Source organism: Danio rerio, chromosome 5 (assembly GCF_049306965.1).
Source record: "Danio rerio strain Tuebingen ecotype United States chromosome 5, GRCz12tu, whole genome shotgun sequence".
NCBI lineage: Eukaryota > Metazoa > Chordata > Actinopteri > Cypriniformes > Danionidae > Danio > Danio rerio.
This window is the reverse complement of record NC_133180.1, coordinates 10,251,858-10,269,550: the sequence shown is the minus strand read 5'-3', so window position 1 is coordinate 10,269,550 and position 17,693 is coordinate 10,251,858. Positions and strand designations below refer to the sequence as shown.

Below are 17,693 nucleotides of genomic sequence, written 5' to 3'. Positions count from 1 at the left end.
TATATCTGAAGTGTTTGGAAGTCATTTGTGTTTTCCTCCTGTATAGAAACGTCATAAGAACAATGCTTAGTGGCTCAATGTATTACAGGAATGTTTTAAAAGTCTAAACACTTTATTGATACAGTGTACAACCAAGCACATGTGGTCAGAACACAAATGAGTCACAAGTAATAAAGTATTTAACCGTTTCTCCCAAAGTAAAGTCTGTCAGTTGGCCCCGCCTACTTGTTGCTTCTTTTGCAGTGTTCAGACACCTATGGGTGACGTAACGGATACTATGTCCATATCTTTTACAGTCTATGGTTGACAGTCGTATATAAGTCCCTCGCTGTTAAAATCACTATTAGGACACATATATTTTACAAAAAAGTGAAAATTGGTTATTTTTGCGTTATTTCGAGCTGATTCGTTCTTCCAGTATGAAACAAATTTTTGAAGTGGCGTCACGGCGATTACATCCCTGTATGTATTCCAGCATAGAGACTGGATGTCTGTACAGTTGAGTACATCATGACGCATTTCAGTGTGCAGCATTAATTCATAAGAAAGACTTGATTCAAACCAATCAGCATGCTCTATTTTGTATGAGGTGCAACTTCATTAAAATGCATGATAGCTTCTTTTTACCTGTTACAGTGTTCAGGCGGCAGAGAGACGCCACGTTGTGTTGCCAAAACAAGTGGAAGAACAAGAATTGTTTGGAGACCATGGGTCGTCAGTGTTGTGTTTATAAATGTGCTGCAACGAAGGTTAAGTTTTAATTTCCCGGCTATGAGAGTGCAGCTGGACTCACGTGTGGATTACAGCACATGCGACAGAAATACGTTTGTAAGGAACATTTTTTACCCGAGAGCTTTTCACATTTACAAATGGTGAAATTCGGATTTGCCGCTCATCTCCTTCTAAAAAAGACAGGGCTCCAGTTGGTGTCGATTGTCCTGTCTCTACAGATTTGGTAAGTGTGCTGTGCTATCAATGTTCTTTGTTTATGTTTCTTCAGAGGTTAAGATAGTTCTTGTCGTAAGCAGTACTCTTTCAGTGTTTAAAGACAGACCTTAGCCAAAATTATTTAGTTACTAATTTTACAGTACGTTAATATTACTGCAATTTTATAGACTGAAAGAGCTGTTGTAAATGCTGCTGTCAGAGTGTGAGTGTAAACACCGCAATCAAACTATTACTGTTGTAGGATTTTCAGCAAATTTTGTGACAGGATAGTCTATACACACTCGGTTTTCTGACGCTACCTACCGAGTGCATTTAAGTTACCAAGAAATGCTGAGTTTTTTTTTCTTTCATATGTCGTGCGGGATCCAACATTTAATTAAAACTACACTCTTTCAGCAGTTCCTCACATCCAATATCTCGTTTGTCATGGTGGGGGAGGGGCATGCAGGAAATGTTCCTAAATAAAAGTGAAAGTGTCAAACTTTAGTTAAAGTCAACAAATTAGGAATTTGGCAAATCATTTGATTACTGATGTCCATGTCAACGTATAGCCACTATCTTTCTCTTATGTATCTGTGTTTGTTTTGCCGTGCTCAAACCAAAAATTTTTGTTTTATTCAAACCCTTCCATCTTTTACCACTCGACACTCCCAACTAAACAGAGCTTTTTACAGACTTGAGGAGAGTAAACACCCTGCTGAAAAGGGAGGGGGGTGGGGAGTTCATGGCCCTTTAAAGTCTGAAGTTGCTGAGACTTTTATTTCAGTATGTTGATGTACTTCATACTAAATATTGAGTAGGAGGTGGAGCTTTGTTTTTGCGCATCATTCCCTCATAGCAAACTAACAATACACTGTAAAATCCAACAGTCAACTTTATCAAGCGAAATGAGTGTAGTGAACTCCAATTTGACTGAACTCATTTGAAACGAGTTTTGAACTCTGTGTTGAAGGTAATGAATTAATTAAATACCTCTTCAACGTAAATGGAGTAAGTTCACAGTACTCATATAGATTCGTTTTTTTTAACTCAAACGGTTTGAGTTGCCTTAACTTATTTGGTTTTACAGTACTCTATTTTGGTTCTCTTTATTTATTGGGTTTTACTGTGCTCAAATTGCTTCATTTACTTAATTGGATTAAGTTCAAAATCGGAGGCACAACTGTAGAATAGTATTTAAGTAAAACCTCAAACACACTGCTTCCTTGTGTGACAACATGAGAAAATCAACAAGCCAGAATCAACAAAAAAGCCAGATTACAATTTGCCAAGTTACACTGGAAAAAAGACTAATGTTTGGAGACATGTCCTCTGATCTGATGAAACTAAGATTGAACTGTTTGTCCATAATGACCAGTGTTTGGAGGACAAAGAGGAAAGCTTACAAACACTATCAAAACTGTGAAGTATGGGGGCGACAGCATCTTGTTGGGTGGCTGTTTTTCTGCAGGAGGGACTAGTCCACTTCACAGCATCATGAAGAAAAGAACATTATGTAGAAATACTGAAGCAACATCTCAAGACATCAGCCAGGAAATTAAAACTTGGCCACAAATGGGTCTTCCAAACAGACCATGACCCTAATCAAACTGCCAAATTAGTTCAAATGGAGTGGTCATCACAAAGCCCTGATCACAATCCTATAGAAAATTTGTGGGCAGAGTTAAAAAAGGCTTGTGCGAGCAAGACGGCCAACAAATCTGACTCAGTTACACCAATTCTGTCAGGAGGAATGGGCCAAAATTCCTTCCAACTATTGTAAGAAGCTTGTGGAAGGATACCTAAAACATTTGACCAAAGTTATATAGTTTAAAAGCAAAGCTAAAAAATACCAAGGAAATGTATGTAAACTTTTGACTGTCTAGAAATTAATAAAAAAGTCTCTAAAAAAAATTCACTCATTATTCTGGCATTTAACAACATCCTTCAAAGCAGTACCAACTGGCAGCCAGTGATCAAGACAATTTGTCATCGGCAGAACTGGCTGTATACCACACTGGTGTAGATCAGAACAGACTTTACTGCTGCATGATAGAAGCAGAACAGCAGTGGACCAAGCACTGAACCCTGCAGAACCCCTGAAACCTGGATACCTCACTCCTGGTAAGACTCTACAACTAGTAAAATGCAGTAGCTGTAATGCCAATCCATAAAAGAGTTAATTTAAGGATCTTATGATTCAGCGGCAGACACTGCTGGTAGACCAGGCTAATGACACACCACAACTGTACGAAGCAAGCACCACAATATGCTTTATTAATCAGATATATGATATAATAAAGTGTGCGTTTGTATTCAATTCAATACAATTTGTTTGTTGTCATGTGCACAGTAAGGAAACACGTATCCCTGTCCAATGAAATTCTTACTTTGTCGTCCCCAGTGAAGTCATACACATAACATACACATCATACACGACCGACATACACATATATACACAGAAGTGACGGAAGTATAATTATGAAATGTAAATATATATCCTCCATGTACAGTGTTTGGGGATTGTTTTGTAAATACATCGCTGAAGCTGCAGTGATAATGATACACACTACACCTCACAAACCAGTAAGTGTTCTTCTCAGTAAAGGATGCTTCACCCAATGAAAATTTGCTTACATTTTATTCACCCTCAAATGGTTGTGAACCTTTATGACAGGGGTGTCCAAACTAAGTCCTGAAGGGCCGGTGTCCTGCAAAGTTTAGTTCCAACCACAATTAGACACACCTGGGCTAGCTAATCGAGCTCTAAAGCTGCGGTCACACTGTACTTTTCTCCCCATAGACTTCCATTCATACGCATATTAGTGGTGGGCAAAGCGAGGCTTCAAGAAACACTGAAACAGTCGAAGCAAATGTGTCGAAGCTTCGAAACGTTTCGAAACCCCACTCTACGGTGACACCTAGTGGTCATTTTTTATGTATTGCACTAAAACAGCTTCAGTAAAGAATAGTTGAGCAAATTGAGGTATTAAACCCCACTTTGTAGGCTTGAACCTTCAAGTAATTTAGTGGAGCGGTTAAGATTTCCGACATCCATGCGGGGATAGTGGGTTTGAGTCCAGGCTTATACAGCTGTTTTGAAATGCTTTAATACCAGTTGGTAATGTCTTGTTCTTGTATCGTTTTGTTTCAACATTGGTCTGACATCCGAATAAACACTTTGTGAATAAAAATGTCTTGTTTTGGTCTTAAAACAGGGTTGTTGCTAGATCAGACACAGTTGTGGCTAGAAGTAATCAAGAATTATTTATATTACTCATTAAATTTCCCATTTATTGTATTTCATTAACGTCTACCCAAACCCAACCATCACAGTAATGTAAAAATATTAATAATTGCTTTACAGTGTTACAAAAATGATGCTATATTAATGGGGTATCTGTACTGTATCCTATTTAGGCTACACCATAAAACAGAAACATGATTAAAATACATAAAACCATGATTTCGGACTATTTGTACAAGTCGGGAATCGAACCCAAAAGTCATTGGAAGCATATTAACAGCGTGCACACGAACAGTCCATTAGGCCACATGAGGCAAGAATTATTGCTGGCCCTGGCAGTAACATGCAGATTCGCCAGGTCTCGAAACGCTTCTAAGCTGATCAATGCTTTGAATCGCTTTAGTCACGTGACCTGGGGCCTCATGTACAAAGACTTGCGTGGAAATCTTACTAAAACATTGCGTACGCAGAAAAAATTTCAGATGTATGAAACACTGCGTACGCCGAATCTCACGCATATTCTTTTGTACATCTGAATGAACGTGAAACTGAGCGCAACATGAACGAGCACAAATCCCCTCCCTGCCTCCTTCCCCGTATGAATATGCTAATGACTATGCTAATGGCAAAACCCAACGAAAAAGCAATGTCAAAAGCAAGCAAAAAGAGAAACTTTGAACAGAATGTGAATTGGAGGTGCTGCTTTCAGAGGTAGACCGGAGAAAAGCGGTGATATTTGCAAGTTTGTTCTCCGGAATTAACAACAAAAGAAAAAAATAGAGTGGGAGAGTTTAGCTGATGCGGTTAACACAGTTGGGTCTGAACATCGCAATGAGTGCATTAAAAAAAAGAAATAGTGTGGTTTATATCTGTAAAATGTTGCAGGACGCTTAACAGTCTCAGTGGCAATCTGTGTGTGCAGTAGATCGCTCAGATTACATTAGGAAAACATTCCCACGTTCAGTTCATTGTTAGTAAATCCAAACGTGAGCGATTCTGAGCGTGAAACCTGGCGTACGCAAAGTTTTTGTGCGTACGCAGCGTTGATACATGAGGCCCCAGGTGTTTCGAAACACTATAGTCACGTGACTTGGGTGTTTCGGATCATGTTTCGGTGCAGTGTTTCGAAACACTTGCGCTTCGGGATCTAGACGCTGTGTCGAAACGTCAGTTTCACGTCAGCCATCCCTAACGCACGTGAATGCGTCAGACCGGAAACACAAGGTCATGCGACAAGTTTCACAGGTCGCTGCCGGTGAACTCAGACCTGCAAAATCGCATCACTTAACTGCGTGAGACCCATCGAGGATAAAAACATGACCTCTCTGGACAGAAATTTAAAACATGAAGCAATCGCTCACTTTTTTTTATGTCTTAATCTTGTTTAATCCCGCCCCTTTTCGCAGCACCACATGACAGAATTTCGCATTATCAAGCTAGTGTCACCGCAGCTTTACTAGACTTGTTAGAAACATCCTTGCAAGTGTGTTGAGGCAAGTTGGAGCTAAAATCTGCGATACACCGGCCCTCCAGGACCAAGTCTGTGTCCGAAACTGCATACTTCCATACTATATAGTCCGCTAAAATCAGTATGCAAGCCGAGTAGTATGTCTGAATTCATAGAAATCGAAAATCAGTATGCGAGAAGTACCTGGATGACCTACTACTTCCGGTGAGATTCTGAAGTGCGCCTCCCATGCACGCTGCGCTATCCCATGATGCCCCCACGAGAGAATTCATGAATGGGAGTGAAGCTATGCAACTGACACAGGTAGGTCATGTGACTATGACAAAATGGCAGATGTAGGATGTCCGAATTCCATTCATAGGCTGCGTCCGAAACTGCATACTTCCATACTATACAGTACGCTAAAATCAGTATGCGAGCAGAGTAGTATGTCCGAATTCATAGAATTCGAAAATCAGTATGCGAAAAATACCCGGATGACTTACTACCTCTGGTGAGATTCTAAAGTGCGCATTCCATGCACGCTGCGCTATCCCATGATGCCCCGCGAGCAAATTCATGAATGGAACTGAAACGACGCAACTGACGCAGGTAGGTCACGTGACCATGACAAAATGGCGGATGTAGTACGTCTGAATTCCATTCATACTTTTCACATTCATACTGTATTGAACATACTTTTCTAACGGCCGAGTAGTACGTTTAAATTCAAATGCAGTACCTACTACGAGTAGTAGGCGGTTTCGGATGCAGCCCAAGTTGGGACACCACTGCTTTATTATGAGTTTGTTTTTTCTGTTGAACACAAATATAATGATGAAACCTGAAAACATATAACCATTGGCTTCCATGGTAGGATAAACAAGTACTATGTTATAGTCAGCATGAACAGGTTTTCAACATTCTTCAAAATATCTTCTTTTCAGAAGACAAAAACTCAAAGGTTTGAAACTAGTTCAGTGTGAGTAAATCATGACAGAACTGTCATTTTTTCTGTGAACTCCATTTACAATTGAATATTTCCGTCATTTTTTGATATCGGTCGTGCAGATCAATGAACAATTTTAATCGCGTCACGTTGATGTGTGAAATGACTGACAGACAAACCGAACCCTCCGGTGGCAGACTTTCAGATCAACTCGTGTGCGTGACGTCACAGGCCCACGTCAGCACCTTGCGGAAATACCGCTGAGAGAGAGAGCAGCTCGATCGGAACCAGAACTCGAGATGTTTTCACACTCGGACACGGAGTTTTGCGTATGATTTAGTGCATCATTAATTTAGCAACGTCACTAGTTGAGGGCCCTTGTTCTCCCATCCGGTGAGCCGGTTCCGGTTGACAGGCGCAACAGAAAAAGAGGGACAAAATGTCCCTGTTCCAGTCAGCGCTCGATTTCCTGGCCGGGCCCGGCGGATCCGGTGGCGCCGCTAGCCGGGATCAGAACGATTTCGTCGGGCAGGTGGTGGAGCTCGGAGAGCTGAAGCTCCGGATCAAACGAGTCATCGCGGAAGGTAAAAAGATTCATTCAAAATAGCATTCGGCTAGTCATGCTAACGTGTGTATAACGTACACTACTAATACGCATTTAATTTTAAACAGCTATTCATTTAAATGCTAAACATGAGTAGTGTGTTATTCTATACATTTATAACCACTGACTTTCGTGTACATGTCTGTAATTGTGGTTCTAGAGTAATGACTCAAACTAGCTGGCTAAGTTGTTAGCAAGTCATTTGGCTCTGATACACCTGACATGAACTCAAATTTCATAGCTATGTTGGTATGTTCTTAAGGCATTTAAATATATGTATTGGTCTAATACAGACATTCAGTAGCACAAATATATAGATATTCAAAGCACATCTAACGTTAGTTTTATATTCATCCGTTTGAATAGTTTTTTTTTACTGAGTTTGATACGCACAGTATCTGTGTGCACCTACTGTTTACATGCCAAGATGTACTTCTTTGGTTTTTTAAAAAAAGTAACGTTACTGTGATATACATACACGTTCAATAAAACATGGCATGAAAACGTTATATTAAAAAATAATAATAATATTAACGTGGACATGGTACTGCGTTTGGTACCATGCATGTTATATTAGTGTTTTCATCCCTTTTTAAAGTTCTATTGTAGTGTTATAGCATCACATATTAGCGTGTTGGAACATTATTCTAAAACAGCATTTCTACTATAATATGTAATAATTTGCAAGTTAAAGTTTATTCTGCTCACCAAGGCATGTATGTAGTGAAAAATAAAATGTGAAAATAAATAATATTAAAACATTGAATGGTTCTTTTCTGTTTTCCTGTATTTAAAAATGTAATTTATTTATGCAATGCTGACTTTTCAGCATTATTACTCCAGTATTTGGTTATCCTTTAGAAATAATTTGCTACTTTTTTGTTTGTTTATTTTCTTATTGCTAATTTATTGTTTGTTTCATAGTAGATAGCAGTTGTGCTGCTGAATGTTTCTGTAGAAACCATGCGTATTCACTTCAATAAATTATTTATTTTGCAGAATTACATGTCTATACTTCTACTATGGGTCTCGTAAGTGTGTCCTTGCTCAATAAAAGCTCAATTCTGCCATAGAAAGTTCTCAATAAACACCCCACCTTCAGTGAGGCTCACTGACTCAGGTGTGTTGACACACAGGCCTCAATTGAAAACAGAGGGCATTCTGGGTGAACAGCAAAGATTTGCATGATATAGTGGTTACGGAAAAGTTGAAGTAGTGATCAAGTACTAGTATCACCCTCTGCTTTCTGTCATTCTAATGAAACACCAAATTAAAGCATCATTAAAATGCTTATTAATGAAATACTGTAGAGTTTAAATCAGTATTATTCGCCCCTCTATATTGTTTCCCCAATTTCTGTTTAACAAAGATTTTTTTAAACTAATTTCTAAATATAATAGGTTTAATAACTTATTTCTAATGACTGATTTCTTTTATCTTTGCCATGATGACAGTAAATAATATTTGACTAGATATTTTTCAAGATACTAGTATTTAGCTTAAATTAGGCAAGATGGGGTTATTAAGCAATATTTGTTTTTCGATAGCCTACAAAACATCATTATACAATGAATTGCCTAAGGGGTGCTTAATGTGGCTAATATTGCTTAATATTGACCTTAAAATGGTTTTTAAAAAATTAAAAGCTGCTTTTATTCTAGCCAATATTAAACAAATAAGACTTCCTCCAGAAGAAAAAATATTATAGGAAATACTGTGAAACATTCCTTGCTCTGTGAATCATCATTTGGGAAATATTTGAATAATAAAATTCAACTGTATATTTGACCCATTATTGTTTGTATAGTGTAATGCCCTTTATTGTTAGAAATTATGTCCAGAAAAAAGGTTTCATTTAAAATGAATTTAAATTTAGGTCAATATTTGTTTCACCTGAGGTCTCTTGCTCTTCTCCTTGCTTTCACAGTGTTTTTCTGCTCATTTCTGTGCATGTTTGTGGTGCGTGTGAATGTCAGTGGACTGTAAGGTGAAACTCAAAAGCGTCTTTTGATTCGTGCGGCTCGACTCCGTGCCTCCGCTGGTATTCATTTACCCGTTGCCATGGTTACGGGCCATTTTGGTTACTCGAGGATTGTTTCACAAGTGTCCATAAATACCTGGTATTGTCACTATTGTTGATCTAAAGGCACACTCTTCTTTTCATGGCTAGTTAACTTGGCATGCTTCACATCTGTTCGTCAAGCTATGGTTACAATATTTTGTTATTCTGTTCATATTATTAAATTATAATCAATCAGTTTTGGGCCAGACACATCAGAATCCTTGTATGATGTGGAATGGATGTTTTTAGGGATGCATTGATTATAGATTTTAGTTGTACGATTATAGTCTGAGGAATAATAATCATTGATTTCAGAACAGTACTAGTTTAGTAAATCACCTGAAAACTTCTTATATTTTAAAGTTTTTTTTTTTACTGCTGCTCAATAACCAATGAATACAGCACAAATATTAATAACAATAAAACCGAACAATAGTCCATTTCCCTTTGGACTTAAAAATAAGTGAAAGTTGACATTAGTATTATTTTTACATTGAAAATAAATGACAGAACAACGAATAAATGAATATAAATAAGAATAAATAAAAAATGTATTTGTCTAATATAAATTTATTTTATTTAATCATATAAATGTCAGTATTTCCCTTTTAAAGAGGACACATCAAAAGCTGTGGAACCTCTGCCTGTAAGGCACTTTTTAATCAACTAGATTACAAAAGTATTTGGTATTTTTATTTTTGGATCACAGTAGAAATGTTTATATTCCATACAAAGTATGAAGCTGATCGGTCCAGTTCTTGTCAAGTGACTCTCGGTGTCTTCGCCGCAGTTTTTTTTTTTTTTTTCAACTGGGGTGCTTAGAAATTGCGATTGCATCGCGCCGCTTTCAATATGCAAGCACAAGTTTAGTGCCTCCATTGAAAAATAACCAACTTGCATGTGTAAAAGACGCGATATATGAACGGCTCTTAGTTAATATCCTCAGCCAGCGATATTTAATCCAGTGTGCGTAGATATTAGTTTAGTTGCAGTAGTTTGTTTAATGCAGAAATGCGGTGTTTAGAAGCCTTTACAATTAATTAACCGTGACAAATTAAAGCGTGGCTAATAGTGAAATTGGTTAATAGTTGCATCCTTAGTTATTTATATCTTCATACAGATATTATTTAAAATTCTTGTTCCTGTTTTGTGTGTATGTTACATTTGTGTTTATCTTTCAATAATGTCTTGGGGGGGATAAAAGTACTACAGTTAAAGTCGCTTTAATTTCTTGACAAACATGTCCAAAACACAGCAGATTGCCGTCAGTGTTTTAACAGACACTCAAAAATAAACATTGACGATTTTTCTTGCAAAGCTGATTTTCTTGCAAAAAACTTAACAATTGGCCTTCAATGTATAAAATGACCCAGTTTAAGCTATTTTGTGTTAATTTTAAAGTAATATTTGTTAGTAGTACACTTACTACAGAGGTCTTTCGTCCAATTTAGTACTATTTGCTTATCCCCCATTGACGGTTGAGTTTAGGGGTGGGGTTTGGAGCCACACCTCCTTTTAAAAATCTTACATTTTTGTACGACTGAACTTGTACGAATTTGTATGACTCAGCCACCAAACTGACAAAACCTAAAATAGTTACGTTTCCTTGTAAGATCAAGAAATGGTCTTACAATGAAATGAGTTTTTTTTTTTTTTTTTTCACTTTCGTCAATTGGTTAAGTTTGTCACCACTGTCGCCACTAGCTTGCTTGGTTTGGGACTTGTGAAGCTGCGGATTGATGGATTTGCTCTTCAGTGTTTGGACTTTTAGTAGTGAAATTCAAACCACACTGAACTACAACTCTGAAAATTAGACTGACACAGTTTCAATTTACTGGAACTTCTATGTAAAGCTGCTTTGACACAATCTACATTGTAAAAGCGCTATAGAAATAAAATAAATAAAGATCAAGCTTGTGTGACTATTATAAGTTTAGTAAATTTGGGTGTGATAATTTAAACATTCGTAGCTTAAAGCATAATTTGTATATAATTATTGACACGATGAAGACTACACAGAGTTGTTTTACATTTGATTATTACATTTTTGTCCCTAAACACTGTTTGACTTTCCTGAAAAGCGCTTTTAATTTTAGTTGTAAACTATAAAAGAAATTCTTGCTGCCCTAATTTTTTTAAATCAAACGTTTATTAAAGAAAAAGTTTTCTAGTCATCTCAACTTGCATCAATGAAACGATAAAAATATGAAGTTTAATTTTGTATAGGTGTCAAAATTAATTGTTTCTTCGGTGCACCGCGATGCAGACGCGGACAGTTCGGTATCGGTTCAGTAATAATCATAACCGGTTATTATGTACTGACGTCATTTATCTCCTATGCACTCTGTCGCGAGGGAGGTGAGTGCGAGTATTTACAACACTCAGCCAACTCAGGGCTGGCCCATGGCATAGGCACCATAGGCAAATGCTAAGGGCGCTGCATATCCAAGGGGTGCGCCAGAAATGAGCGCGGTTCAGTTGGTTTTGTTTTCGATATTCCTGACACACTTTCAGTTATAGACGGCAATAACTCAAAAACCTCTCACCCTAAAAAGATCTAAAGTTTGTTTCCTACAACAAGACAAAGCTGGTTATGTTTCATAGCTGTCTTTCTTTTTTTTCGCTCGACATTACGAGCACTGCTCCGTTTAAGCCCTCGCAATATGTGTTTAGCCGGGAGAGCTCGCGCTGAGGAGCTCTCAGTAAGGGACCGTCGGAAAAGTGCTTCTTTTTTTTCGTTTTTCTGCTCCGCTTAGCGCAAGCTCTCCCTGTTGCGAGGGTTTAAGTGTGTGTGTGTGTGTTTGTTTGTTTGGTGCTGTCTATGTTTGTGTTTGAATGAGAGACAGTGTGGAGCTGTGTGTTTATACAGACAGCTTGTTATAGCCTCCCCCCTTAAAATATAACACTGTATATGGAAAGCATCGTCGATGTACCGAGATATCAAATTGAACCGAATCGAAGGCATGATAATCGTAACCGAACCGTGAGACCAGTATAGGTTCACACCTCTAATTTTGTATGACTTAAATTTAGTTGAAACCTGATTAACTTATTAAAATAAGTTAAAACAATGTAAAATACTTATTGCCTTGACGTTTTGTTATTACGTTTTTACAGTATATCTTTGCTCTTTTGCATTTAGCTATGCTTGTATTTTGTCTTTTATATTTCATGCAGATACACTCCCCTGCAAAACCACACCGAATCCATCTAAAATTCTGAATTCTTTACAAACAGAACTATTTAATGTGATCTACTGTAATTGTATTCATATGTATTCAAAACAAAGCAGTGTCAGATTTTTCCAATATCATGCAGGTTTAATATTGTTCATCGCTGACTCCTGAGATCAGGCATTCATTAATGTTATGTCATGCTGGAGCTGCAGATTTTTCTCTTTCTCTCGGTCTGTTTGTTTGTTGAATAATGACTGCTGAGGGCAGACGTTTCATTCTGAATGTGTGTGTGTGTGTGTGTATTACTCATCAGCTCTGGAAGGTTGACTCATTCATGTTATGTTTATAGAGTATTTTGTAATGCTGTAGACTAGAGGCAGTTACTGACTCTAATGTGCTTCTCAATAAAAGGTCTTTCCTTTTTTAAATAGACTGATTCCATCTTCTTCTTCTTTTTTGTAAATGCTGACAGTCTTGCATCCTGTTTGTGCAATATCCATGTCAGCACAAACAGAATCAGCCATAAATGGTACATTACAGCAGAGGTGGGGGACTCATCAGACTTGAATGTCCTGTGAAATTAAAATATGTATAGATGTTAGTAAGAGTATTGTTAGTTTTAAGATGATCTATAAGCTAGTGTGCTACAAAACAGCAACAAAATTCACATTTAACAGATAGAAAACTGAGATAAACATCTAAAGCTTGCAGTTCGTCACTTCCGCCTAAATTGATCAACGATTTTCCTACTACAGTCTCTCGTGAAATATTGACCATTCAAATGCTCTCTATTTTCTGACATGCCCCGCCCCCTTCAAGATGCTTCTCATTTGATGTGCTTGAGCTCAACCACTCTCACTAGCAGAGCTGTGGTAAAACAAAACACTATTGTGGGGTGCTAGGTGAGCCGTTTTCTCAGAGGATGACAAGCTGACAAAACATTCCTGCAACTCTGATACAGGTTTTAAAATCCAAAAGAACTGCAGTGTTTGTCTGAGATAATTAGTCTACCGAAATGTGTATATTCCATACAAAATATGAAGCTGATCAGTCAGTTGTTGTCACGCACCATTCTGAAGATGTTTTCACCTGGAAGGCGAGAGCGTGTCAAGCCACTTGCTTGACAATAAAGAGCTTGCACACGGAACAGATGCGATGTGAATAGCCACCGTCATTTGTGATCTCCTGCAGTTGATCTTCTTCTTGCACAGACACGCTAGATTTACCTGAATTTTTTTGAGAAATGTGTTGCGGATCTATTCCTTGGCAGTTTGCAGGTCTTACACTAGGACGTTTTCTCTTTGCAAACTTTTCAAAGATGTCTGTTTCTTACTCATTTTGCTAGCTTGTTGCGCTCAAATGACCGAAATGTAACCGAGAGAATAGTCATTTTTCCAAATAAACCTTTTTTAAAAATAAAAGATCGTTCAGACTCAGATAATAAATAAAGTAGAAATAATTAATGATTTCTAGGTGGACCGATTGATCCACCGACCGGTACAGGTTCGTGGCCCAGGGGTTGAGGACCACTGTCTTTTACTCTGTCATCATGTCAAATTACGTCAAACATTGAATACAAATGCACGTTTCAAAGCATTTCACTGGAACTTTTTAAGTTGCTAATTTTTGACAGGTATTCAAAAACGACTTGACTTGATTAATATGACTCCTAGATTTGACCGGGACTAGGGATGCTCAAAATAATCGATTAACCGTTAACCGAAAGGGTGCGTTTGTAACCGATTAATGCTATCAGTTAAACAATTAAAAATATTATTTTCTATATTTTTAGTTTGGCTGCATAAGGGGCCGATTGAATGGGCCTTTGCGTTAAGAGGGTCATCTTTTGCACGCGGCTCATCCCAGAGCAGCAGTTTGTGTTGTCAAGAGAACTACAGAAAACCTTTAAAGAGCTTGGTTTCCGCTACATTCATTCTTTCTTTGCCGGGACTAAAATGCATCCCTCCACGGCTACATTACCCTTTCATAACGTTCAGTCATTGTTGTTGTTTTTAATAGCGGATTATAATTGCACCAAAACGTATTAAAAGGTAAGTGGATTATAACAGCACAAACTTTTCTGTAACCGTATAGTGCTGTGCGCTATCTGTTTAACCCTTTTAGGTTACGTGCTGACTGACTGACTGACAGGTGCGCAATGCGTGAGGACAGCAAACACGCAGAAGTTTTCAGTTAAGATGAACACAGTGTCTATAGTTATACTTTATTTAGAGATAAAGGTATATGGCTCTGCATATAATCACTCTATCTTGCTGGAGTTTATAGCCGTTTCGCTTTACTTCAAGATGCATTAATGCCGCTCTGAAGGTCTAATCGCTGTTTTAAGTTATCAAGAGCTGTGTAAATGTACAAATCTTGATTATCACAATAGTATTAAATATTACAATTGTAACAACATAGACAGCAACACTTTTGCATAATCAATACCCAGCTGATTCAGTCGTTTCATAAGAGGATTGCGCCTCTTCTTTTTTCCTTGTCAACATAAAGGCAGTGAGGTGCACCTTGTTTTCGGCCCCTTGTTTAACTGCAAGGCATACTTAACTTGCGGGACGATAACGTATAACCCGTGCCTACGGACACTTTTGCCAAAGAAGCAAAATGGAAGAAGAATATTGCTATAAACAGACGTGTTGATGCTTAACCAGCGCTGATGTTGACCTAGATCTGCGTAATAAACGCAACAAATAGGCTTTGCCTTTTATTTTACAGCTTATAAAGCATGTATGCACATTAATGCAATATCATATTTAAACAACAAAACTGTTTACAAAAGTCAACTTGTCATTGTCTTTTCATCACCGCAGCGCGCACTTGAACCGCGAGGGAGAGAGAGGAAACCACATGTCAAGACATAATCTTTAAAATAATGATTTCTATTAAAAATGTAAAAGGTTTTGTGATTTATAATAAAAACAGCGGGGCATTAAATAAAGGCATATTTTCCGTGGAGCAAGCAATTTGAGGAAGTCTGCTATTTTTATTTGACGGAAGAAAAAAAACATATGATTGGAAAAAAACAGCCTATGCCGGTTATTAAAAAGAATCAGTCAGTATTTTCGTTTGTAATAAAAATTAATTATTTAAGTGAAAATAATTTAGGGCAGTCCTATTTATTTTTTTCATTTTATTTAGTTTATTCTGTTCTTCTGTGCTAAACACTGCAGGTGCGTGAAAATGCTCTGTCGTATTGTTCTATTATTTATATGCTAGCATTTAAAAAAAAATCAGTATTTTAAAATGCAATATTTAATGTGTCAGACACAAAACAGACACGTCAATTTGTTTAATATAAAATTAATAGTAATCTGACCAGTTAACCGTTAATAACCGATTAATGAGCGGCGGTTGTCGGTTAGCAAAATTAACCGAAATAAGCATCCCTAACTGGGACTTGAATAAAATAACTCTAAATAATTTGTTTTTAGCTACTCCAAACATAATAAAGCTGCTGTTTTTAAGTTTATTATTTCAATTGGGGACATGAAGTTTTTCAAGCATGCCGACAGCACAGAGTTGTAAACCTCTTAAAAGTCCCATTAAATTAAAATAAGTTTTTTTTAGGTATTAACATCAGTATTCTTAGTTTTTAGGATATTAGGATATCTATAAGCTAGTGCATACCAAAACAGTGACACAATTAGCAATTATTTACATATTTTTTGTTGCAAGTAGGAAATTTTGCAACAATTACAAATTTGTTTTGTTGAAAATAAAACTTCTATAGATCACAACTACTATATTTTAACCTAAACTTGACTTGCTTGAGAAGGTTAAGACTTGAGACTTACTTGTGACTTACATGCATGCAAACAGTATGACAGCATTTTTTAACCTAATTATGAAATATGTTTCCTCTCTTTATAGGTGGATTTGCATTCGTGTATGAAGCCCAGGATTTAGGAAGCAGTAAGGACTATGCGCTCAAGGTATGATGATATCATTAAACAAAAATGTGTTAAAAGCTCCTTTCACACAGTGATACCGTTAAATTTCCAGAATGACTTTTCCGGTAAATTCAAAAAAGCGATGTTCACAGAGGCATGGACGTTACGGAATCTTTTCGGAAAAGACTGCTCACTCATCCATTCCAAAATACCGGCAAATTCTGGCATCATTAACCAGAAATGAGCTCTAAACGGCTTCGCTTGTATTTGTAAACATTTGACCACATTACAAACTCTGTGAATTGATAAGTATTGTGAACAACTTTAATAAAAACATATGGAGAAACACTTTCGCATGTCGAGATGTACATAATATGTGTGTGCTGGCACTCACCAGCTGCTTTATGTGCACAAGCATCAAGCAACTGAAGCAGAGCTTGAAGGTAAACAAACAACGGCTTATCGTAAGCATCTTATCACTAATTTTTTCCACAGTTGGCATTAATAATGAACATAGAAACGTTATTTGACTAAAATCTAGCAGCTAAATATGTCTGGAAAATATTCAAAGGCTTAAACAGCACAGATGTGAATGAGTCTGAATCCTGATTGGCTGGAGTAGACATCTCACGTTAGCATGTTCAAAGCGTGAACGCGCTCTTTCCAGCAATTTTCCTTCTGCGTTCACACAGCGCAGCATTCCGGCAAATTACTGGTCGTGTTACAACTTCTCTTTCCGGAAATTTGCTGAAACAAATTTACCAGTATGAGAAAACGTGTGGCTTGCTTTTTTTACTGCAAGCTGTTTCTATGTTGTAAAGTAGGCATTTCATTCAGAAAGATAAGAAAAAGTGTTAGGAGGAGAGTTAGTACAACCTAACAGACTCCTCCTCCTCCTCACCATTTCTGTTTGATGTCAAAGCTGACAGTTGGAGGGGTGTGGTTAAGTATGTTAGCCACGCCAAAGAGCTTAGAATTACCAAGAGACGACACTCTAGTGTAATTTGGGAAACAGCCACTAGAGGGCGCGGTGGCCATTTTGGAATAAAAACTCCAATAGAACAACATGCATATTATAAGTCTGTAAAATAAACTATTATAAGTGCTGATGATTGTGATAATAAGTATTGTATTGTCGTCTTTCAGGTTGTATCTTAGCTTTAATACGCTTTTTAAATAGATAAATAAAAAACAAAGCAGCTGCTTGCCATCGCGAAAGTCCAATTGACGGCCGATCACTTTCACTCCAAAATGGCGGAATCCAGGGCTGTTGCCGGGCGCTGCTGTTGCAATTGAACGTTCCATTGAGTGTCGCCTCTTGGTCATTCTAAGCTCTTTGGCCATGCCCAATAAATCAGACAGATTGAATCTGA

General features: G+C 37.5%; 1 protein-coding gene across 2 annotated transcripts in view; it reads left to right on the top strand.

Moving 5' to 3' along the window:
• The first annotated feature begins 6,797 nt into the window (after positions 1–6,797).
• The window catches only part of gak (cyclin G associated kinase), a 95,515-nt gene continuing 84,619 nt past the window's right edge, over positions 6,798–17,693 (top strand). For both annotated transcript variants that reach the window (XM_068221403.2, XM_009301214.5), the window contains exons 1-2: positions 6,798–7,154; positions 16,301–16,362. In XM_068221403.2, the coding sequence (XP_068077504.2) occupies positions 7,010–7,154; positions 16,301–16,362 (207 nt within the window). In that variant the 5' untranslated portion in view covers positions 6,798–7,009. The remainder of the gene's footprint in view (positions 7,155–16,300; positions 16,363–17,693) is intronic.